The sequence below is a fragment of the Lathamus discolor genome, chromosome 2 (assembly GCF_037157495.1).
Source record: "Lathamus discolor isolate bLatDis1 chromosome 2, bLatDis1.hap1, whole genome shotgun sequence".
In the NCBI taxonomy this organism is placed as follows: Eukaryota; Metazoa; Chordata; class Aves; order Psittaciformes; family Psittacidae; genus Lathamus; species Lathamus discolor.
Window position 1 is genome coordinate 117,265,064 of NC_088885.1, and position 25,944 is coordinate 117,291,007.

Below are 25,944 nucleotides of genomic sequence, written 5' to 3' on the forward strand. Positions count from 1 at the left end.
AAACTTGGAAAGAACCCATCACTGTATCTTCCACACCCACAACATAACCCGGAGTACCATTCCTTTGACTGGAATTGAATATCTAATCTTCAGCCCATAGATTAGGTGAAGCCGTCTTCCTAAGTGCCCTCCTGCCCCTTGGCCTGCGTTTGCTTCTCTTCAATTCATCACCTTTCTCTGTGAGGAAATCACAATGTAGATAATGTTTTGCCAAGAATCTGGCAGAGCTATCTTTCTTTTTCTCTGTTTTTAATCACACTGACTAATGCTTCTGTTCCAAAAGCTCAGTGTTTCAGTGGTGAGCATGGACAGTTTAAGGGTATATACTTATGTATTGAGCTGTCAAAACTTTAGAAGGCTGCTTGAGAGGGTTTTTTTCCCCTGAAGATAGGCTACTGCTTTAAATGTGTAGCCACTGGCTCCAGGCTAGCTGTCCTTCTAGCTCCCCTTGGACTTTGGGCCTCTGGCAAAAACTTGACCTGTGTTTGAACTGTCCCGAAGTGAAGTTTTCAGAAACGAAACCTGACCTAAGCTCTGTGAAGACTGAACTACTCCCAGTTTCATCTATCTCTTGCTCTGCCCATAAGCTTGTGATCTTTGACATGCAGGGAAACAAAGGCCTAAGATACAATTGTCTGACAAATCGTCACAACTGCACACAGCTGAATCTCAGCTTGAGAGTTTCTATAAATGTGCTATCTGAGCTGTTTTATAACAATCCACAGAGTGCATGAAACCTTGTGCTTGGAAAATGTATTATGATTATAGTTGGGTGTTCCAGTAATTTTTCTCCAGATGCCTCCTGAAATCCTTTCTAAACCTTTTTTTTAAGTATATCTTCATTTATTTAGAAATACAAGTTGATCTCAACTAAGATAAATAACATTAGTTTTGAATGAAATATAACTATGTTCTATTTAACTATGTTATGTTGAAAAAGATGCATAATTGAAATACAGTCATCTCGTGTAAAAACTTACTTTGCTTTTAGTGAATGCAAAGCAGCCAGTGAAAACACCTTCTGCTTTGCTCTATTTGCAACAGTTTTGATTTGATCAATATTTACTTCAAAATGGGTATATGGAAAACTAGTAGAAGGACCTGACAAAATCTCTTAATCCATTTGATTTGCAATATTTGTGTCTCTTTAGGCATTATAGCTGTCTAGTATGGCTGGGATGCCTAGGAACTTCGTTCTGTTGATCAACTGAACGCTAGTCCTTTCATAACACCCTCCATAAGTTGGAGGCCAGTTATCTACTCACAACAGTCAAATCTGTGAAGTTAAATGGGATGAATCTGAGCCTTATTCATTGCTTATGAGCAAATGCTGATCTCCTGGGAAATGTGGGCAAGACTGAAGGACAATTTCCTTGTGGTAGCTGCTGGCACTAGTGTTTTTAGGCACTTTTCTTTCTGTTTTTGTCTGTTTCTACATCTCACAGTAGTCTGTTTACCTATTTTAATGCCTGCAGGTATGTACGACGACTGTTACAGTATACTTACCGTATTTCTTTCCGTGCACTCCAGTCACAAGCGTGAGAAACAACTCTGAAATGTAAGTGGGGAGAGTCATCAAAAGCATGTCTATGTAAATACAGTTATTAACCATTTGTCCCAGTTAGTTGCTACAAGGCTTTAGGATGGAAAAATTCAAAGGTGCATCAGAGTTGAATGTTTAAAATGAATTCATGTAGAGACCAGAATCACAAGCTTTTAATCAATGAAATTTAATCACACTTTAGCTTTTCCAGTGAGAGGCATTTGCCATCACGTCAAGTTAAAGAAAATAAAAGGGAAAAGTAAGAATCTAAAGGGAGTTAAAAAATGAAGAGAGCCTGAAACATGGCTGTATGTATCACACAAGCACTTTTTCATCTTAAAATCCTAATTTTGTTTTAAAATGTATATAGGCCTGTAGATATGTATATAAACCTAGAGACAGACTGTGCTTTAACTGGCAAGCTGGAACTGGAAACTGATGAAAAACCTGTTATTCTCAACTTCAGTCAGCGACTGTTGTCTGAAGTACATGCTTTGATCAGTTCTCTATATAAGAACACCAGTTAAGTAACACACTATGTCACTATAGCACAAACTGTAATCCAGGTACTTAACATGACACATATTGTGTTAATAAGCAGGCAGAGAATACGTGGCCGAGTGACTGGGGTTTTTATGGGTGACACACTTGAAAAGCTCCTTGAATTTCATACAGGTTTTGCAGTCCAAGTATCTTTCTCGAGAAACATCCATGAGGAATCAAAACAGAATTGCAGATTAAGGTAAATGGTAGCTTAATTTCACAGTCATTGCAAATGGTTGCTACCAACTTGTAGGTTTACTAATTCATAAATTTGTATAATATATGAATTCCTCCTTCCAAGTGGGCAGTGGCATATATATTGCATAATATGAGCTGGAAATGCTGAGTAACTTGCCATTGGTGACTGGACTCTGAACAGCTTATTTAAGTACATGGAAAGCAGACACACTTTCCCATTCTTGTCACCAATTCTGGACTGTCATTCAAAATGCAATACCTGCTTCAATATTGTTTCCTATAATATGTATTTACAATATTCTTTATAAAAGCAAACTTTGTCACTTAGCACTAATCCAAACTATGGCCATTTGGATTGCCACGGAAAAATCCTTTTTCCTCATCCTGACATCCTTTCTCATTTTAGGGACTAAATTATTGCAAAATGTTATTTTTCAAAACAAAACTATTTTTGCTTTAAAGGAAAAACATCTGAAACCACGATAATTTCATGGCTTTTTTGGTCGGTGTCTGAGTCAAAAATAGTCAGTCTGATCCAGCCTAGAGGCTAAATGGCCTTAGTGCCAATTTTTTATTTGGTGTGGCTACAAGTTATAAAGAGTACATCCTGTTGAAAATAGATCTAAAGAGAATTAAGCACCAAATTGTCCTGGACGTTGCAAGGCTATGCAGATGTTGAAGGTGGCGATGATGTCTCTAGTAAGCTTGTAATAATATACAAGAATAAATGTGGAAAAGAAGCTTGTTCACTGTTCTCCTGTTCTTAGAAATTTAAAAGGGAACTATGATTGCAGTTACGAGATTTTAGTTGAGATCATTTAGATTTGGCTCATTTCAGAGTAATCTGAGATTCTCACTCAGTGCTCCAGAGGCAGGTATACGTCGTTAACCTTTGGAGATTCAGCAGGTTAGTAACAGGCGCATCATTACTTTCAAATATCCGGTGAGACTTATATCACAAAAAAAAAATTCAAAATGTTTTAATTTTGGCTTTTGCACTGATCCAGTTTGGTGAAGTGTACTTTTTTTCTTTTAAACCATTACAGTAGTAGGGCTGCCGCTCCAGGTGAGGCTGTATGTGGCTGTAACAGTGTGACAGTGCTTCCTTCTAGCATAGTTTTATCCTCTTAAATTTACATTGGAACAGTGCTTTCGGTAGTGTTTTTGTAGCATTTCCAGCAGGCCTTGATAGAGAAAGGAGAAATAGGAGATCGTGGGGAGGCAGGAGAAGGAGGTACAGAAGAGATGGACTTCTTCCGTTAGCAGGCCTCATTACTGCACATGTGTTCCTGCAGCAATGGAGCATGGCAGTGCAGTCCTCCCATTGGCACCAGGGAGAAATCTGTCTCAAATAAACTGATTTCAAACAGAAAGAGTACAAAAGGGTACAAAACCCTGTGTGCAAACAAGTCCTACATCTCCTTTCTCTGCTTTGTTCTTCTTGCTCAATCATGTCTTTTAATTGTAAAAAAACCCCTTCCCTTTGTTGTTTCTGTCTCTGTTATTTTGGCATTGCTGCAAGTTTCAAATTGCCTCTCAGATGTGCTGGTTTTTTGTGTGTGCACTCTTTTACTGGTAGTAAGGACATTTGTATAGAACTTGAGGCTTTGCTATAAGTGAGTTACACAATCTTATGACTTCTAAAGCAGGATGGAGCAAATAAGTTTTTTAATTTTTATTGACCATTATGAATTTGGAATATATTCCTGTTTGAGAGGTTGGATTAATGTAAAAAGCAAATACAAGATTAGGAAGTATCTTGTGTTCCTTTGGTTGCCAACTGGGGGTCTGGAAGAAATTTTCTTGCACTAGATGTTGGCTGCACTTTAAGTTTTCCTTGTAGTTCTGAGTGGGGATCAGGTGGGTCAAATACCACAGAGCTGCTGCTCTTTGTTCCAGAAACAGTGTTCATATTGTTACAGTTTAGGTTGTGGTGACATCCAAACTATTCTGGATGCTTTCCAAACTGGAAGAAGGAAGTCAGTTCTCCTGTTTGGAGAGTGCAATTGCTCCAGAGACTTGAGAAAGTATCCAGGAATAGTGGTGCTATACAGAAAGGCTGGTCATGGTCAGCATGATAACCGGTACGCTAAGCTGCAAGATGTTGAAATAGCTGGTGACAGTATTTGCCGAAACAGAGCTTTAAGAATGCGTTGGACAAACATGTTTTTAGGTGTTGTTTGGGTATAGCCTGTGTTGCTGTGGGAGAGGAAATCTTCAAGTCTTTTCAGCTCAGGTTGCTCCCACTTTGGATGGAGCTGCCACAGCTTCTCTGGATAGCCTGTTCCAGTGTCTCACAGTAAAATATCTCTTCCTTTAACTCTGCCTTCTTTCAGTTTGCAGCCATTACCCTTTGTCCTGTCACTACCTGCTGTTGTGAGAAGCCCCTTTCTAGACCTCTTGTAGGCCCCTTTAGGCACTGGAAGCTGCTCTGAGGTCTCACTGGAGCCTTCTCTCCTCCAGGCTGAGCAAGCCCAGCTCTCCCAGCCTGTGTTCATGGGAGAAGTGCTGCAGCCCCCTGATCATCTTTGTGGCCCTCCCCTGGACTCACTCCAACATATCCGCAATCCCTTGTGTTGGGGCCCCAGAGCTGGATGAAGTACTGCAGATGGGGTCTTATGAGAGCAGAAAGGAGGATCATCTCCCTCGACCTGCTGGCCATGCTCCTTTTGATGCAGCCCAGGACATGGTTGGTTTCTGGGCTGCAAGCGCACACTGCTGGGTCCTGCTGAGCTTCTTGTCAACCAATACCCTCAAGTCCTTCTCCTCAGGAACGCTGTCTATCCATTCCTCTCTAAGTGTATTTGTGCTGGGGATTGCCCCAACCCGTGAGCAGGACCTTGCACTTGGCCTTGTTGAACTTCACAAGGTTCACATGGGCCCACCTCTCAAACCTGTTGTTTGCCAAGCACCATGAGGGGGGCAAGTGAATTGTTCTGGGTTTAGAATACCACAGAGGAAGCTTTTTACAAGGTAGAGCTGAAGCAAGAGAGGAGAGTTGATTTATGTAACTTTTCCATTCCCATTCCATCATGGGAATTACATATAAGGCAAACACAAAATGTTGACACTCAGTGTTGTTCATCAAACCTGTAGGGCCAAACTTCTCAAATACTAAGTATTAAGAATGATTTTGGGTGGCCAAAATAAAGCCTTTACAAGAGACTTACTTTCAGAAAGTGCGGGCACTGACTATCAGAAAGCCAGACTACTTCATGAGCTTTGCGCTGACCCACCTTTCAAACCTGTCAAGGCCCCTCTGCATGGCATCTCTTCCCTCCAGTGTGTCAACCACACCACGCAGCTTGGTGGTGTTGGTAAACTTGCTGAGGGCGCACTCGATCCCTCTGTCCGTGTCACCGACAAAGAAGTTGAACAGATGTTAAAAAATATGAGCATTAATAAACCAGATTTATTAGTTTGGTAGAATAATTAAAAAAGTGATCTAGTAAACTAGATTTATTAGTTAATAAAACCACTTAATTGGGAGATGTAAGGGAGAGTAGAGTTTTTATGGAAAATTTATATCTAATAGACACATTCTATACAGGCATTATTGTAAGTTATATTCATGCATTTAATATTTCTTGTTTTTTTTTTTTTTTAATATTTAAGCATGAATCAGTTCAAGAGGGAAATTCCAGAATATAGGTGTTCATCCAGCACATGGATTGGTCCAGATGGAATCAGATATTCTAATCAAACATTCAATCAAGGTAAGGGGAGCTAAGTGATTGATACCTGGGAACAAGTGGAATGTGTGCAACTTGAGGTGATCTCCAAGTATATTTACTCATAATGTAGGTTTTCTTTGAAGTAACATTGTGCTCCATTCTGAACTAAATTCTTTATTTGAGCAAAATATGCCGGGAAGTTGCTGAGTTATCTCTGAAGGAACGGGGAAGGAGCCCTGCTGAAGTAGTGTGGTTGTATTTCTTTGGCTTAAATGGCTGCCATTTCTCCTTGTCTAGATCAACATTAACATCACATAGACCAGACTGGAAAGATCAAATGTTCCTTCTTTTCCTGAAAGTGCCCCAGGTGCTGAAGCTCTCATGTAGACTCCAGTTAGCTGCTCTATGTACTCTGCTGATGTTTTTGTCAGGTTTAGGCCAATGACAACTACCACAAACTGTATTTTTGTAAAGAATCCTTTTAACGTTTTGTATCTCTCCACATCTCTGTGTTACAGCTGCTGCGCTTCTAGTTGAAAATGGGAAGCAAGGGATCACGTATCTTTTTAAACGTGGGACTCATGAAGAATTTGGATACTTGTCCCTCTGCACTGCTTTGGCATTTTATTTCATCCTCAGCTGCTGGACGGCAGGTTCTGCTGTTGCCAGTGGTTTGGTTATTCCTGTGCTGTAAGCTTCATCCATCTTGGTTTGAGCTTTCCATATGCAAGGCCTGTGTTGAGTAGCAGCAACCTGAATTGTAAATCTGAAGGCTTGGCAATATCAAAGCTGTAATTGCTTGGAGGAGGTTATATAGGTGGAACAGGATGGTTTGCTTGGAAAGAGATGTTAAAATTATGGAAGAGAATGAAGAAAAATCATGTGAGAGTAGCTGTGGAAGGATGATAGCCAAACCTGTGCACCTTCCAAGCACATATCATTTGAATCCTTTGAGGACCCAGAGTCTCGGCTGCTGGCTCCATGTGTAACTGTAGAAATACAGGTTCAGATCCAGACTTTTTGTCTGTTTCTTACACACATAATAGCCTGAATCTTAATCTTGGACATCAACACCCTTGACTTTGGAGAAAACTGCAGTTAGGTCTTTTGTTGCACCTTTTAGAAAGCTGGGGTAGACTGGGGCAAAGTTCTTACAGTAATGCTGAAAGGTTTAATGTTCAGCAGGCAAGGAGTCATGGCTGGAGTGTGGGTTTGCTCTCACTCTCCATGGCTGGAGAGTGAGAAATTGCATCCAGCTTGATGCAATTCACATAATAATAAAAAAAAATCATAAAATAAATAGTTGCATGTACAACCTTTGCCCTATCCCTGCGTACTCACCTCTGCCCTCCCCAAACTGTTGTTTAAATCAATGTGTAATATTCATTGTTTGCTGAAACATGGCATACTTGGCTGATAGGCAAATTTTTCAGTCAGAACCCACATTTCTGACCAGACAACCTAATTTTTTACAGCCATTCTAGAATAACTAGAACACCGTCCATCAATAAAATTAACCAACTGCATGAATAAATAGGAAAAAAGTTGTGTAATGGTGCATGATGATGCTTCCCAAATCTGATTATATATACCATATATTGGCTATTGTATAAATAATAATGAATCACCATTTCTGGAAGGTGAATGTCTGTACAAATACAGTTCACTGGCTGACACTTGAATCCGTACATTTAGTTCCTTTCATATGGAATGAAATGCTATGTATCATGCCAGCAATTACATGCCTAAATTTTGGGTTTGCTTTTCAGTGTAGCATATGGTTTCAAACTTAAACAGGGGAAGTTCAGGTCAGAGACAAGGAAGTTCTTTACTGTGAGGGTGGTGAGGCACTGGAATGGGTTGCCCAAGGAAGCTGTGAGTGCTCCATCCTGGCAGTGTTCAAGGCCAGGTTGAACAGAGCCTTGGGTGAGATGGTTTAGTGTGAGGTGTCCCTGCCCATGGCAGGGGGGTTGGAACTAAATGATCTTAAGGTCCTTTCCAACCCTGACTATTCTATGATTCTATGTGGCTGGTTTGAAGACTCCTGGGTTCTCTTCACAGCTTCATTCGTAGTTAGCTTTGGGCAGGTCATTGATACCTATTACTCCATTTGCCCAGTTGTTATATGGTTATAATTTTACCTGCCAGGTTTATGGGGCACAGGTAGACTTCATTTTTAGAAATTATATAAGGCTGGAGCTCTAGAAGGCTTTTTATCTGAAATATCCAAATGCGTGTATCTGTGACCTACACTTTTGATTGTATTCCTTTAAAGTTCATTCTCATTTGGCTTTGAAGGACATTAAGACATGCTGGTAGTCCTTTTTCTTCAAGGTATGGTAAATCTGGCAGTTTAATGCTAGTGACTGGCAATAAGTAAATGCTCATACAAATGGAGGATGCTAGAACTTTCTTTGGGAAAGGAGTCACTGCAGAAAATGCGATCAGCAGAATATTAGAAGCATTTTTAGAAAACACTGTCACTGGCAATAGGATTGCTCTATTTCTTCTTGCCACAGGTACACAGGAGCTTTATATGGCAGAATAATAGGTTTGATCCTTGTTTCCATTTTTGGTGTTCAAACGAATGAATATGGAGCATGGATTGATCCAGGTCTCTTTGCTGCCATTGGAGCTGCCTCCTTTTTCAGTGGTGTGTCAAGACTAACCATCTCCCTCACTGTGATAATGGTAAGTATGTTTTCAGGTATTTTTGTGGCCAAGGTTGAATTGAGCTTTCCCTGCTGCAGCTGAATGAACCACAGGCATCCCATGCACGTTGACCCACAAAGAAATAAATTGTTGGCCTGGCTATTTCTAGCTCGTCTGAAGAGGGTTTTTTTCTTTTTTTCTGGGAACTTTTATTTGGGAATAAGTTTGGAAACAGCACTTTGAGAAATCTAACTATTTGTTTCCCTATTTTTTTTTTTTTTAATTTTTGGGGTTCCACAAATGGTAATGTCATCAGTGGTTTACAAACAAGAAAACAGAACATACTATCTTTCATTTCTTGGATTGCAAAAAATGTGAACTGACTTCTGTGGTGGCTGAGGGCCTTGTGCAAGGCACCTTTTTATGTTGGGGCTGAATATGGGCTTCTGGATGGAGTAAGTGCAGGATTGGCAGTAGTATAGGCAAGCGATGCAATAGGAAGCCTACCAGGTTTCTCTGGTAAATTTATGCCTTATAGACTTCAAAATTTTGAGATTTACAGATTTACTTGGAACACATTTCATGTTTCTATTTCCTGCCCCCCTCCTCCCTCCCCTTTTATAACAGAACATTTTGAGTCAGCACTACAATGCTTTCCAGGCAAACCTCTGAAAGCTAAAGGATTTGCAAATAATACTCATAATTAGACAGGATGTTCTTTGCTCTCCCCAGTTGCAACACCTGGGAACAGTGAGTTGTAAGGCGCAGCTGGAATTCAGCTTAGTCAACAGAGAAGTGATGTTGAGGTCACAAGGGGAGAGCTTTCACCCTTCCACGGCAGGACATTCAAGACCTGTGAGTGTTACTGTGTGTGGACATTTCACCCATGACTAAACCCAGTCGTGGCTGCCCAGCTGGTTTTGCCCGAAAGATCTCATTAGAATCTTTGCAGATGTCCGAATTCACCCAGGGTGACCAAGCCAGAATTTTCCCTCCCAGTAGGCTGTTGCGCAGTGTTTGATAAGCAGCTGTTTAGAGGCACTTGCTCTGAATTGAGTTTTAGTAATACATTGTGTAAATTGTGTAAGAAGCATTTTTCTGATGTTTTAGCTTGAAAGGTGTTGTAAGCGTAGGAAAACTTCTCTATTGTGAAGTAATAATAAGATTGATTATGGGAACACTCCTCTTTCAGTTTCCCTTTGGAACTTTAGCATTTACTCATTTATTAAGTACGAATGCACTCATATTTTTGCTTCTATTATTGGTTATGCATCTTTTGGAAGTTACTGTATGATTTGTTGGCCAGCTACTAAGTCTGTAAGACTGGAAAGGGGGGAAGTTGGTGCCTGAACACTAGGTATAAGGTTTTTGAGAGGCCCAGTTACCACTAAAATGTAATGTTCTTTTCCAAAGTAAGCCTGAATTTTCTTGCAGTGGCTCAATACATTTTAAGTATCATTTGTAAACCATTACTTTATGGTCTTGCTGCAGATTAAAAGCCTTTAGTGGCAAAAGCAGATGATTGACATCTTCCTTAGCTTTGTGCTCATGAGGCTGTCCTTTGTTGCAGGGAAGTGAGAGGTGATCATGTGCCAGAACACTTGCTGGTCTTGGATGACAGACCTATGTTTCATTCGGCTCCAGTAGAGAGAAAAAGCCTACATTTTATCTGCTTCAATTTCTCCCTACCTTCCCCATTACCTGCACTTGCCCGTTTCTTCCAAGTGCCTCCGTGAGCATGCATGTACAGCATACACAAAACAATAACTGGAAACTGTTAAGAGAACTGTAAGAAACTCCATTGGAAAGGCACTAGAAAAATGCTGAGGATTGCATTGCAATGTGTTCTGAATTCCCCTAGGTGTCATGTTATTACTCTTCTGCGCCTCTTTCTGCAGAGGCGGCCCGTGTTTCAATTCATGTTCCTCCAAAATAAATAGCTGCGTTGCTTGAGGAAATATTAATTTTTGAGGAGAAAAAAGGTCTTGGACATGACAATGCAAACACATAATTAAAAGGTTGTGCCCTCAAACCATAAAATGCACATATTTTTCCTATATTGTCTGATGGGTTCAAAAAAGAATTGAGAATGTTTGCTTTGGCTTTTCACACAGCCTTCCATTTGGAAACAGTTATGAATGTGGGACTTGTAGTGAACAGGTTTGTAAGATGCTTTCCTTTTTTCTCATGGCAGACCCCACAGGCATCTGCCCACCTTTTCTGTTTTGGCTGCCTCTTTCTACCCCCCATGCTGACACTCGACCCTCATCCTCAGCTCTTTGTGGCAAACAGTAGATGTGGTGATATTTTCCTTGGCAAGTACAAGGACCAGCCTTATGACTTGCCTTCCCGTGTCATGTGTCCTGAGCTTGCTGGCCTCAGGGTGCTCTGGATGTGGGAAGAGGAATAGCATCTCCTACAGTGTGTTTCGTCCCTGGGTCTGTCTGTATTTTTATCGTTCCTTTTGTATTTTTACCTCTCAATAACACTGCCTTGCAAGGGTTAAAGAGGAAAGGTGGCACTGGGCTAGCCTAGGATTAGTGTTCTTGCCCACTATTGGTGATGCCTCTGTGTGCAAGCTGAAAGAAGCTTGATACATACTTACTTGGATCATTTGTCCTTGGAGTTGCCTGTCTTTCTGTTCCACATGACAGAAAATAGCCCTGAGTCTCCCTGCTTTCTTTCTTCCTCTGTTCAAACAGAATTAAAGCAGTTTATCGGCCTAATTAATTTCTCCAAGAAATCTCTTCTGATGGGTATGGGGAATGCAATTAATTCTGAAAACGTTAAGACTCAAAACCCTCCTCTGAGTGTGAAACACTGAAACATCAGGCTTTTGACAGACGCAGACTGAAGGAGAAAACAGAATATTCCTCGGGATTTGGAAAGGGAAATGCAATGTCGTTATATAAACCAAAGGGAAATGTCTGTAGAGGATTAAATAGCCTAAGGTCTGTCCTTCAGTCTCTTGCTAATGGCGGGTGTGGCTGCTGTGAATGAGTGGCTTGTGCTAACGGGCATGATGTTGGTACTGAAAGAAAATGACCATATGATGGTGGTTCAGAGCGTTATGAAAAGTTGCTTGTTGATGTCTGCCCAAGTCTGCAATGCAGCAGAAATAACAAGCTGTATGTAAAATCATCTGGTTCATAAGGCAGTATGGAAGGCTCAGAGATCAGGATTGTGCGTTCTGCTCTCTGACGCCTACATCAAGACAGGCACGCTGTCAGAGCACTTATGTAATAAACTACAGTGCTCTATGTGACCGCTGTCCTATAGTTAGGAAATGTGGTGTATTTGTTATACACATTCCATTAAGAAATGAAAATGAACATTTATTTTTTGCATAGTTGTAATGTATACTTCTGACATGCTTCACAGCAGAGTTGCAGGTCATCTGAGTTAGTGCAATAAACTAACTGTATTGGCAGGTAGTAACAGTGAAACTCCAGCTTCTCTTCTCTTTCTGTATTTCTTCAGTACTTCTAATTTAGGCAAAATGTGCTTACCTGAAATTACAGGCAGGATGCATTGTTGCAGATTCTGTGGCTGCCCTTCTCACTTCCTCATTCATAAGAAGGTTAAGCAGAGTGTTGGCTGTGTGTCCACACATACTGTAGGTATGGCAGACATCTTGTTTTACAGGCGTTACGTGAGACTACAGCACAGGCAACAATCCAGTCTGACTAACTAGAGGGAGGTTATACAAAGAGCAGAATGGTGATATATGAAGTTCGGAAAATAAGCACAAGACTTCTAGAATATACGTAAAATCTACTGGGTCTCCAGTGCAAATTTTCCACAAGAGATCTGTGTTGCTCAGTGGTTGTAGGGCGCAAGATGCTGCATTTCCAAACCGTTTGCAGTAATGATGATGAAAGCAGGAAGGGTGGTTTTGAAAATGCTAAATCAAATATAAATTCTGAATCTGTCCTTGTTGAGTGGAGGTGTCAGATAATATCGCATAGCTGGTGCTTGAAGGCCAAGCAGCGGAAACAATCCTGGCTGCTCATGGCATTGCTTGTCTGTGTTGCAGCTAAAGAGACCGTCAGGGGGCCAGGAATCCTCATAGATTTAAATCACATTTCTCCTGAGTGAGGCTTGATCTAATGGGTGGCAGTTCTGTTCTACAGGCAAAGTTGGATAAGCCACATTAACTGCACAACAATTTGTTATTCATTGGGCATGGATTAAATGTAAATGTTAATGGGTGTAACTTCTATGATTTCTTTTTGTTTAATGGATGCAAGTAAGTCTGTGCAGCTGTGCCTTTCAACATGCTGGGTGTAGTTGGATAGTGTTATTTTCCACTTCAGCTTCCTCTGCTGTGGTGTTGGAAAGCCATGGACTGGAGGCCAGGAGACATATTTGCGTCTTGGTTGGTACCCGGTTATACCTTAAAGCATTTCTGTGACTTTCCTTGCTCACCTCTGCAAATTATTAGTATTGTACTCTTTTGAGTGATTTTGGGGGGCATATGATTAACTTCCATGCTGCTTTTTATTTCTTCTTTTTTTTTTTTTTTTCCCCCAAGCTCTTTAGAAGCAGAGAGTGTTTTAGTAGAAATGCTCATTTGTTGTTGAACTGCTTTCCCTGTGATGTTTGCACATCTGTCAGAACATGAATAACCTTTGCTCAGTTTTCAGTTCCAGCCTGCCTGCTGCCTCCCATTACCTGTCACTGTTTCACTTGACTGCTTGCAGGGCAAGGTGTCCCTGAGAAGGGAGGAAGGATGGCTCTGATGGTGCATGTGCTTCTTCTCCTGTGTCCTGCCTTGGGCAGCCTTCACCTCCACTGGGTGCACTTTTTTGCTTTTCTTTCCTCCCTTCTGCTCCTTGAGCAGGACCACAAGGACAGAAGCAGCTCATGGTATGAAATGGTTGTGGTGCTTGGCCATTCTCTAGGGGTTGTCTCCCTCTCTTTTATGAGTGCCCAGGACTGTTGTTTATGCAAGGAGGGCAGCCTGCAAAAGGAGGGTGTTATTCAAGGAGGTGCTCTTGCAGAGCTGGAGGACTTAGAAGTGCATAGGGTCTTCAGTGCAGCCTGTGCCTTATGTGGGACTTGTTTGTGTACTTGCAGTCTCCTTGGATCTTTCTCTGGTAAGAGAAGGCAACAATAAAAATACCCTTTAAACAGCTGACTCTAGAACACAACTGAAGTGCAGGTGCCTTTCTGTGAGGCATAGTTTACACCTAGGTTGCTGTACTTTTTTTGCTAGGTTACTAAATGGACAAAATGAGCACTTGCACAAAACTGGGCTTGTGTACCGGTGCCCTTCTTGTTCTTCCCAAATGGAAGAGCAGCTGACAGCAAAGCAACAGGGCTCAAGAGCTGTGGCACTGTTCTGCTGTGTGCTTAAGAACATGGAGGCTATTGGATTTTGGTTCATGACAGCTCTTCAGGGCAGGTCTTACAGCACAAGGGTACTTTGCAAGACTCAAACTAAATGATTTAATCGGTCCTTCTGGTCTTAAAAGAAACCAGTCTTGTTTTTTGGCGCATAAAATGTGGTGCAACATCTGATTATTTGAAAAGAAGGAAGCTTCCTTCCAAACTCGTAATGCCATCCAAAGTGTAATCCTTTCCTGGATAGGGATCATAGTTTGCTGACTTGTGAGGGGAAGACGTTTCTGAGTGCTGAGTATGCTTTTGGTGTACCAGCAAGCAGGAGAACAGGCTGATTTGAAATACACAAATTTCTGTTTACATAAACAATCTTATGGTCAAATAAGATCAGTATGGTCTTATGGTCAATACAGCAAAATGTTCTTCAGTGCCTAGCTTTGTGATGGGAGTGACAAAAGCAGGGAAATCGGCAGTAGCTTGTTTATTCAGCACCACCCTACTTAGAATGGTTTCAAAAAGTTCCCTTCTACTCTATTTTTGACTGAAAATGAGGCCTTCAGATTTGGTTTTACAATATCCTTGGACATTCCATTGAAAACCTGCAAGGTCCTACACCTGGGTCGGAGCAATCCCAAGCACAGCTACAGGTTGGGCAGAGAAGAGATTCAGAGCAGCCCTGCGGAGAAGGACTTGGGGGTGCTGGTCAATGAGAAAATGAACATGAGCCGGCTTCAGTGTGCGCTCGCAGCCCAGAAAGCCAACCACATCCTGGGCTGCATCAAAAGGAGTGTGACCAGCAGGTCGAAGGAGGTGATCCTGCCCCTCTACTCTGCTCTTGTGAGACCTCACCTGGAGTATTGTGTGCAGTTCTGGTGTCCTCAACATAAAAAGGACAGGGAACTGCTGGAACAAGTCCAGAGGAGGGCCACGAGGATGATCAGGGGACTGGAGCACCTCCCGTATGAAGACAGGCTGAGGAAGCTGGGGCTGTTCAGCCTGGAGAAGAGAAGGCTGCGTGGGGACCTCATAGCAGCCTTCCAGTACCTGAAGGGGTCCTATAGAGATGCTGGGGAGGGACTCATTGTCAGGGACTGTAGTGACAGGACAAGGGGTAACGGGTTAAAACTTAAACAGGGGAAGTTTAGATTGGATATAAGGAAGAAATTCTTTCCTGTTAGGGTGGTGAGGCACTGGAATGGGTTGCCCAGGGAGGTTGTGAGTGCTCCATCCCTGGCAGTGTTCAAGGCCAGGTTGGATGAAGCCTTGGGTGAGATAATTTAGTGTGAGGTGTCCCTGCCCATGGCAGGGGGGTTGGAACTAGATGATCTTGACGTCCTTTCCAACCCTAACTATTCTATGATTCTATGATTCTATGAAATAAAGCAAAAAAATATTTAAAATGTCTTGCTATAAGCTTTGTTGTTTCATGTTAGCATTTTTCTGTAAGGAGTGAAATATTTCTCACAAAACACCAGAGACTTTCTTCCTATGTTTGAGGAAGGAGAGGGCAATACATGGTGCATCGTGGGAGAAGTAGTTTAATCTGAGAGACCAAACCGAATCCAAGCTTAAAATTCTCTAGAGATGTCAAAATAGCATTCCAAATGGAAGCTTTCTGGGTTTTAACCTAAAAGAAATACTGCTGTACAGAGATGATAAACAATTTGTCAAGTCACTGGGACATTCCGTAAAAAAATATATGCTTGTAGGGAAAACCAAAAGAAATCCCTTTTTCCTTCTGGATGGTAGCCTTGTGAACCCAGCCCAAGAAAGTCAGAGCAAGCCTCCTCTGATTCATTCATTCATCATCTGTAAAGAAGAGCTGCAACTATGGGGCAGTCGGTTAGTCTGTAGGCAATTCACAAATTAGAAGAGAATCCGGCTTTATCTCTAATATAGCTGTTTCAGCTTTGGCATCAGGGTTTTATCAGTAAAACAAACAGACATGACTGAATTATACATGGATTCAATTGGCATTGAACTTTCAGAAAGTTCAGTTGTGCATCTGAAACACTGAAATTGAGACTGCATCTCTGTTTTAAATACACACATTGGAAATGAAGTTGTAATGTGAGAAGATAACATTTTTATATAGTCATTTTTCTGGCTCTAGCTTTCAGTAGCTTTCAAGGTATTTTATAAGTAAAGCCATCTAGTGTATTACAGCATACTATTGTACATTTGGGACATGTAATACAAACCTTAATGAAAGTTCATGAGAATTTAATGTGCAGGAGTTATTTTTAGTTCACAGTATCTTATCTGGTTTTAATTTTTTTTAATTACAAAATGCAATTGGGCTGTCTTATGTGCTAACTCTTTGCCAAATTTAATTTGTTTCCAAATTAAAAACATTTTTCGGTTCCATTGTCATGAAAAGCATCAGAAACCATTAAGTTGTGTTATATTTTTAACTTTAAATCCTTCACAATGTTGCCAACAGCATTTTTTTCCCCCTCCCAAATTTTGAGAAAATGATTTATCTCTGGGACAAAAGCTACCACAATAAGCCTATCTCTTTTGTCTCCAGCCTGAGGGGTTTATTATCATCTTGAATGAAAAACCCCATGTAACCGGGGGCTCTAATGAATGGGGGCTCAGGGCCAAGAATCCCTGTTTGATTATGGAACCCAGCTGAAACAGGAGCAAGTGGTTACACAACCCAGCAGCTGCTGGGCTGGACATGGGCTGTCGATGGGAAGGAAGCTCCTTCTGTAGGTCCTGAGAGAGGCAAACCCCTGAGGAGGAGCACAACCTCCCCTCTGCTCAGGATGAGCAGAACAACGTGTTTTGTTATTGCAGTTCCAATGTTTTCCCTGGTTCTCTTGAAAAAGAATAAGACTGGGTCCAGGATGCACATGGTGATGGGGGGAATGCTGGTGAAAGGTGTCGTGCTGTCGTGAGCAAGACTGAATGGAGACCGTCATGGAAGGAAAGCCATGAAGGCATGTGGAAAATATTAGCATTGCAGAAAAGAGGAGCATAAATGGTAGCCAGTGGGTCCTGTCCTAATGCCTGGCTCTTGCCTCATTTTGGAATATGAAAGAGTAATGATGGAAAAATCTCTTTGGTGCCTGATGGCTGTGTCTCAGCAAGCTTGCAGAGCCAGAGCTGAGCTGCCTTCCTGCATCTCTAAAGAAAACACCCCAAACTGGCAGTGATGCACAGGTGCTTGTCCATGGTGAGTTGTGCAGCAGCTGGTGACTTCTGCAGTTGCTGGTACACCTTGTGAAACAGCACTGCCTGGCTTTAGAAAAGGCAAAGTTGCACAGCTGTTGAGATAGCTGGAGTGGAGTTGTCTGGTGCTTCGGATCATGTGGCATGAAGGCTGGCCTCGGGTTACTCTGGTTATGCTGCTGCCATCTCACACTGTTCCCCAGCCTGACCCTTGTTCAAAGAAAAGAAATTTGTTTGGAAGGCTCAAGTTGTACTTTTCCCTTTCTCCTCCTTGTTTAGCAGAGTGTGTGCAGTGCTTGGGAGGGAAGAGGCAAAGACGGACTGCAAAATCTAACACACCTTCACAGTGCGCTTTGGCAGCACAGGCCTTTGAAGATCTGTGATGGTGCCTTCCTCTGACTTGTTCAAGATAAAAGCATGTGAAAGGGACATTGGGCTCATAGAGGAAACACAGCCTGGTGCTCTGGAGAGAAAACTGTAAGGAGCACACAGCTGCCTGCTGGAAGAGTCATTCGTATGTAAGAAAATAATACAGCTCATGACAGGTCATGACAGCATCTGTCCTGCTGCGCTGCTATAGAGAAGATATTGAGAGAAGATTTTGACCCTTGCTTTAGAATGAGTACACATGTATGTGTTCCGGATGAGGGAGCACTTTTTTGTGCTGCTGGTTAATAAGGCATGTACTATGGAGGCCTTAGCAGAAAGGCAGGAAGGTGTATGTGCACACTCAGGTTTAGATTCAGTACAGTTACTCCATTGGGGTTGCTCAATACTGGACCTAGCTTTGGTAAGGATTCTCCGGACGGCCACAGTCTTCATTTTAACTCCACAGGAGTGAATGCCATGTTGTTGATTTTCCATGTGATTTTGGTGGGGAAAGGAAACTGTTTTGCAGAAACTGGGACGAATATGCAGTATTCAAGAATTTTCACATCATGTTTCCTTGGAAGAGGGCAGAGGAAATGCTTAATTATTTGGAAACTCGTTTGGCAGGTTCTTTCCAGTGCTGGGCTGTTCAGTACATCAGCCCATCACATGTAAGTACTTCAGGGCTCACTTAATGTTCGCGACTACACCTGAGACGGTTAACAGAAGTTGTTTTGACAGGGCCTAATTTTCTATTACTAAGCTGCCTCATTTTTTTTCTAATGAAGAGTTTAAACACTAGTCAAAAGAGTTTCCCAAAATCCCCAAGCCTACAGTTATTCCTAACAGGGTGAGCCTTCACTCTGCTTACATGGCCTGTCAGGAGGAGCCCGTTGTGTTTAATGGTATATTTAACATTATTTCAGAACCTGATTGCAAGGGTTGTCACCTTTTTACAAGGAAGGGTAGATGCAGAGTAGTGTTGTACTGACCCTAGTCTCACTCAAAGAAATCCCAAAATAACTGGAGTAACAATGCATAATCAGTAATTGTAGCAATGCATAATTAGTAAACTTTAAATAGATGACGTCCTACTATTTTCTGTTGAATTTGTTCCAACTAGGGGAAGAGCACCCTGTGTTTTTTGGCAATAGCATGTCTGGAAAATGAAATAAGTGAAATACTACTCTCGTGGAGAAGGGGCTGGTGAGCAGTTTCAGAGCCTCAGGTTTTGTAATACACTTTTTTAAGAATCTGGAAGCTCGGTGAAAGGACAAGCAAACCTATGCTCTTTTTGACAACAACAAGCTGTTGTAAGTTTTCTGTTCTGAAATTTAAGGTCTAACCTCCTGCTGAAGTTACAGATGAAATGAGGTTTGCATCCCGTGGCATAGAGCATTTATCAAATAGCCTCCATAAACCCACTGCAGTCTGAAGTTGTCTGTAGTCATGGGGCTCTTTCTTTTCCAGTCTTTTCTAGACCACAGGAGCTGAGGCCATGAGAGTCATAGCATTCTATAAATGTTTAGCACTGGTTTTAGCACTGCTTAAATATGACAGAGAGTCATTGCAGTTGTCTGTCTTATCTAAAAAATACTCATGAGTAATTATTCAGAGAATTCTGCAAAAACATGGCTTAAAGTACAAGGTTGCTTAGCCGGGTTATTATACAGTACAGTGTTTGTTTTGAAAAGATTTAATACATGAGCCTGCTGAATGTTTAGGCATATTCAGCAGTGCACTTTGATGCTGCTGCTATTTTTATTACTAGAAGGATCACCTGACACAATACGCACCAGTGTTACTGTCCTGAGACGTGGATTTAGGCGGCTTTGAAACCTCCTCTTGGGGTTTTGTGTCTGCTACACTTGTGAGATAAAGAGATGGATTACCAGAAAATCACTGATAGATATCTTTCCAGGGGATCTTGGCAAGTCACTGCTATCACCTATACCATTTCCGATATCACTTGCATCCATTGCCTTAACCTGTCAAAACAGGTGTATTTATAGGCCTGCAGGGACCGAAACAAGCAATCAAGCATTTACATAGCATCTTCCATCCAAGTTCCCAGGGGCTGAGGCTCAAAGTATTTTGATATGTTTCCAGGGATTACTTAGCTGTGCTGGGTATTTCTATGTTCTCTTTAGCAATCTGCTGCTGCTGTACTACATCTTGGAATTAGAAAAATTACTCTCTCTGTTAACAAGGAAATTGTCAAAAAAATGCTGGTTGGCTTCAGAGAAACTGGCACAAATACTTAAATCCACATCAGAGAAAACTGGGATGAGATTTCACTGAACATTATGAGTTAAGGTAAATGAAGAATCAGTGTGCGAGTGTGATTAATTAGAACTTCTTTCCTTAAAGAGAATAAGTACACACCCTGTGCTGAGATATTTTTTCATGCTCTGTCTTGGCAGTAATTAAACTTTAGGGTGTTAGAGGCTGCCTACTCCTTGTAATGGCTTGGAATAGTTAATGGGGTTGAGCTCTGGAAGAGGAAGAATCCCACTGATTGTGCAATCCTCCTGGCACTGGGGTTTGGCAGGACGTCCTCCCAGTGAACCTACGCTGGGTGTGCCTCCCTTTGTAGAGTGTGATGCACAGCTTCGTGTGCCTGAGGCTGCAAGAAATAATCATTTTCAGCAGTGTAAGGGAACTTGAATGCATATTTTTTCAGGGCCAGCATTTCAATCCTGTCTTCTCAAGAGATTTATGTTTACTGCATTGCAGCATCCCACTTCTCCAAAAATTTCCAGCAGTGATGGTGATGAGTGATAAGGAGATACAGTAAAGGGAGTTTAGTTAATGGATGCAGTCCTAGGACAATAAAGGATTTCTTTAGAGGTGAAGTGCACAGGAAAGGAATATGTTTTATTTAGTTTTAAAGAGAGAGATTAATGGAAGTTCAGAGAGGGAGTGTTCAGCTGGATCGATACGTGAAGAAGGTGCTTCTTTTGGCATGATCCCAGATGAAAATAGTGTACCACGATAAAGGCATTTCACTTCATAGTTTGTCAGGACATTATTAAGTGGGAAGTAAAGTGACTCAAGTGTTCAATGCACAGGTTGATATGGGTCAGCAGATCATAATCCAGAGATTAAGATAATGGAAAAGCAGATCTGCATTGTTTATGAAATGGCTGTGACAATACGAATCATTAAATCCTGGAGACATTATTTCTACAAACTCCTATCCTCAAGAAAGCTGCATGAACAGCTCTTTTACTGCTGTGAATAGGGAATTGTTCTCTTCTTCCCTTCTTTACGTCAAGCAATCAGCTTGCAACCTTGCTGGCATTTGCTCCAAGAAAAAAAAATGATCAAAAGCTTTCTGCTGGCTACAAGCCCCCCACCCTTTGGAAATGTTCTGTTGCTTGTGAACAAGTTGTTTTTTTCTTGGTGTCTTTAATCAATAGTAAGAAAAATTTCCAATGAGAGATGTTCTGCTTGTGAGAGAAATGAAAGGTGTTTTCCTGGGGGACTGCGTACTCTTCCACAAGATCTGGTGGCATGGAGACTAGGAAACTGCCCAGGGCTGGTGTTTAGTGCCAGCTGCAGCCTCAACTCCAAAAGCTATTGGATGTGGCTGATAGTACGAAGACTTCACGTCCCTTCCCACCCACTCCCTTTTTAAGCTCTCAGGCATATTGTATTGTAACTTTGTTCATCAGCTGCTAGTTTTTTCCCAAATGTTTTCCCAAAGTTTTCTTCTACCAAGGAGGATGGTCTTTATGTCATGGGAAGGAAGGAGATTTTACCTTTTGCTTGTTCAGTTTGTTCAGTTTGCCAGGCAGCTCTTCTTCTCTTCAAAAACAAATTTTGAAAAATGAATTAAGACTACAAAATGAATATTTTGATTTTTCTTTTTGCTAGGCCCTCTCTCCTGCATTTGTCACTGTGGGCTGCAAGAGCAGGAGTGCTCTCTTGCTAAATGGGTTTTCAGTGGAATATAGAAAACCAATTTGCACTACATAGCTGGCTGATGATGCCTTCTTTTATATTATTGGCAATATCAAGGGTTCAGCAGCCTTGTGTCTAACGAGGCCGCTTGGACTCTGTTCTCTGAGCTGGAGTAGAACCTTTGAAACATGTTAGCCACAGTCTGACTGAAAAGTGGGGGAGGGTTTTTAACAGTGAGCTTTAAGTAAACTGCATGTTTTTGAATTTCCTGGGCAGCTGCCTTTCTCCCTTTGATGTACTGTGCCTGGTGATGCTGTTAACGAAATGCATAATTATGTGGTATATAATAAAACAGGGCTAACATGAAGGTGCCTAATAGATTATAATGATGTGGAGGCCTGAGAAACTCAGGACCATGGGGGTTGTTGAAAAGTGCCTCCGGTGACAAAGAAGATATTTAAAGAGGTTTGAATAACTGTGCTAATAAATTAATTGTGGTCTGTGTGTGTGTAAATGGCATTTTTCAAGATTCTGTATATAGAGAGAATATTGAAAAAAATATATAGGTGCAATTTACTAGGCTGCTGATGTATGAAGTGTCAGCGCCGAGTGCTTCCAGCGCCTATTAGCGCTGCTGGCTTTGCATAGACGGGTGCCCTAGGCAAAGACATTTTTGGCACAGCCTGCTGTGCCCGTAGGATCAAAAGGGGAAAAAAAATAATCTGGCAATATGCACAGAAAGTAAATTGCATCCTAAAGAGCAGCCCCTAAAATGGAGGCTTGGAACGAATATCAATAAATGAAGAATCACATTTAATGGCTGAAGAGTTGTAGGCATTTGGTGGCTGCCCCCAACTTCCTCTCTTCATTTCTCTGTTTTTTGTCACCTTTATTTTGTCTCTCCCTCTGCAGTACTGTGTATAATTTGTTCCTTTCTCGGATTCTTTAGGAACTGGTTTGAACAGATGGGTGTTTTTAAAGGAGAGGCTGCCTAACCTTCCAGCTCTGGACCACATGGGTATCCTAATGGTGCTGGGCTGTGACTGTGCTTGCTTGGCTGCTGTTCTGGGCTTACAAGGGCCTGTCTGCTGAGAGAATTAGTATGCGGGGAGCTCCAGCGTGAATTTACAGCCTGCTAGTTACTTGGCACTAATTCCCTGGGTGGATGCTTCTAGTACCTACTAAGGGTGCTTTTGTACAGGTTGGCTTTAAGAATGCTTTCTTGTGAGTTAGGCGGTCTCCTTTTTGAAGGTGGAGTATGTTGTTTTTCACTTCCCAAGCACCAAGGGTACCCAAACAGGCAGTTAGTGCAGAGTAGCTAATATGCAGTAAATTCACACCCAAGCTCACTAACTTCCTTGTGCAGCTGAGTCCCCAGGCTCTGCACTTTGTCTCTCTCAGCAGAGAGCAGATGGCCCTTCTCTAAACAGGGAATACTAATATAGCCTGATGAAGAGCACATATACGTGTGTGTTGGTTTGTGTGTGTCCATATGTTTGTATAAAATGACTTGAATATGTCACAGTTCTCGGATTAAGTTGTGCTTCCTGGATTTTTATCAAGATATCCTAATTAGAACTTTGCTGCGGCTTTGCCTTCATCATTCTCATTAATGGACTTGGGTTTTAGCAACAGGTTTTGATTAAATCTTCGTTTTTCTTTGGCATCAAGAGTGGCATACATTTTCTTACATGAGTGACTGCATCTTTGTGTTTGAATCTCTCTTTGCTAAGATTGCTTTTCCCAGCATTTCTTATTTGGAGTTTCTTCTTGTATTTCATATGCTTTTATAGCTAATAAATGTTCTTCCAAAACTTGAGAACCCCCAATAAGAAGGAAATATGGTTTTCTCTTGTTTTCCAAACACTTGGATGTGAATTCAAGACAGTTTTTATATAAAACTTTTGCTTTAGCCTGGGCTTCAGAAATAGCTTGATCTATAATTAGTGTACAGGTTCATCCTATCTTGGAATCACAGAATCATAGAATGGTTTGCAATGGAAGGGACCTTAAATATAATCTAGTTCCACCCCCTTTGCCATGGGCAGGACACCTTCCACTGGACCAGGTTGCTCGAAGGCCTATTCTACCTGGCCTTGAACACTGCCAGGGGGGCAGCTACACCCGGAGGCCACGTAATGGGTTAAATGTTATGTGACGTTTTCTTGATATAAAAATATGTATAAATTTTTTAATATCTAAAAATATATTTTATAAAATTATAAGTTATTTTATCTGATTTTCATGCTCATGCTTCAAATCTATCATTGCTCGCTAAGTCATCTGCATATTTTCTTTGTTTTTTGCTCTGTTTTTTGCCTGTTCCCAGGAAAAAATTCGTATCACAAAAATTGCTTCTCCTGTTTCCATCTGCAGTGAGAGTTCAGGACACCTCTATCAGCTCTATTTCAGCCAAAGTTTAAATTCACTTACATACAAAAGATATTGCTCAAAATGCTTTTAACATGTCTTTCCTTAATGACCTCAGCCATAGTAGCCTGCCAAAGATAAAGAGCATTTCTGCTCGGCAGGAGTTAACTCTTGGAGGCAGTGAAGTCCAATGTGAACCCAGAGACACTTGCTTCAAGTTTTCAGTGTGCTGCTGTAAAAAGGAGCAATCTCACCCCCCACAGGATCCCAGCACTCCGGAGGGCTGCAGGGCTGGAGAAAATCAACACAAGCCTCGCAGTTTCTCAGCAGGAGATGTAAAATGCTGATGAATGTTTGCCACAATAAAGGATGAGGGCCTGGGCCAGGCCAGCTTGACTGTTCCCATTAGAGGACAGGAGGGTAGGAGGAAGGGATAAAATGGGACAAAAAACAAGGATGGGAGCCTGGAAAGCCAGGCTTTGGTTCTTGCAGTTCTGGAGATATCCTGTACAGGTTAAAGCAATCACTTGAGAGTGTTTTTCAGAGTTTGAGTCTCAAGAGTTTTTAAATTTAGCATGCTTTTTATAGATTTTTAGGGTGTTTTAATGTTCATTTTTAATGCTGATTTTATTCCAGAAGAGTGCCTCATAGCCAGATATTTTAAAAAAACCTTAAAAGGAATCCACAATAAAGGAGTCTCCATCTGTGCGAATGAGTTTCAGCAGATATGATGAAGCAATTCTTAAAATCCCAGTTACTCTTTTCCTTTCAACTGACATGTTCCTGGTGTTTTACAATAAAACAGTTGAATCCTAGGTTTAAAGGGACATTCAAAAAATGCTATTAAAAATCCCTGGCTATGTCCAGGCAGAAAGGACAGTTGCACGACCCTGTCATACATGGCTGACTGTGCCATACGAGTCCCTTGTTGGGGTATATTGTAGATCATCCTGGATGTTATCTCTCCAAGCCCAGAGCACAGACAGAATGAGGGTGAAAGTATGAGCTGGATAAATTTGCTACAGTTTATTGGACAGAAATGTGCTTACTGGCATTTTTTGAATGTAGATTCTTGGAGTACTTAACAATCTCTAGCTAATGACATCTATTAAATGGCAATGTGCTGCAATTCACTTTGAATTGGAGAGAAGTTTCTGGGCAAAAGCCTCTTAGTTTTATGAAGAAAGTTTACTTATTTAATCCCAGGATAATATCCCTTTTTAATAGGATGCAATGGTAGGGAAAATAGTGGGGATTGAAAGGTGATGGCAGTTTTTACTAAAATGTCTTCGTAAGGTATTATGAAGAGAGTATTTCCATGCATTCATTTTCACTTTGAAAAATATTTGGCATTATTGTGAGTTGAGCATAAACATTATTAAGTGCATTCACATTACTCCTTTGTGTACAAGGATTCACTCTGAATCCTTTATCCAAAGGCAGTTGTATTGATGTGCTTCGTTGAGTAAGTCACTGCTGCCACAGTCATTAGACATTTGTAGTAGTAAGTCATAGAATCATAGAATAGTTAGGGTTGGAAAGGACCTTAAGATCATCTAGTTTCACCCCCCCTGCCATGGGCAGGGACACCTCACACTAAACCATCCCACCCAAGGCTTTGTCCAACCTGGCCTTGAGCACCGCCAGGGATGGAGCCTTCACAACTTCCCTGGGCAACCCATTCCAGTGTCTCACCACCCTAACAGTAAAGAACTTCCTCCTTATACCCAATCTAAACTTCCCCTGTTGAAGTTTTAACCCGTTACCCCTTGTCCTGTCACTACAGTCCCTGACAATGAGTCCCTCCCCAGCATCCCTATAGGCCCCCTTCAGGTACTGGAAGGCTGCTATGAGGTCCCCACGCAGCCTTCTCTTCTCCAGGCTGAACAGCCCCAACTTCCTCAGCCTGTCTTCATACGGGAGGTGCTCCAGTCTCCTGATCATCCTCATGGCCCTCCTCTGGACTTGTTCCAGCAGTTCCATGTCCTTTTTATGTTGAGGACACCAGAACTGCACACAATACTCCAGGTGAGGTCTCACAAGAGCAGAGTAGAGGGGCAGGATCACCTCCTTCGACCTGCTGGTCACACTCCTTTTGATGCAGCCCAGGATACGGTTGGCTTTCTGGGCTGCAAGCGCACACTGCCGTCTCATGTTCATTTTATC

The 25,944-nt window shown here is 41.7% G+C and overlaps 1 protein-coding gene across 2 annotated transcripts in view; it reads left to right on the top strand.

Annotated features, from left to right (window-relative positions):
• LOC136008662 (chloride channel protein D-like) overlaps window positions 1-25,944 on the top strand; it is a 79,406-nt gene that overhangs the window by 16,563 nt on the left and 36,899 nt on the right. For both annotated transcript variants that reach the window (XM_065668236.1, XM_065668237.1), the window contains 4 exons: window positions 1,476-1,558; window positions 5,900-6,000; window positions 6,477-6,648; window positions 8,478-8,649. In XM_065668236.1, the coding sequence (XP_065524308.1) occupies window positions 1,476-1,558; window positions 5,900-6,000; window positions 6,477-6,648; window positions 8,478-8,649 (528 nt within the window). The remainder of the gene's footprint in view (window positions 1-1,475; window positions 1,559-5,899; window positions 6,001-6,476; window positions 6,649-8,477; window positions 8,650-25,944) is intronic.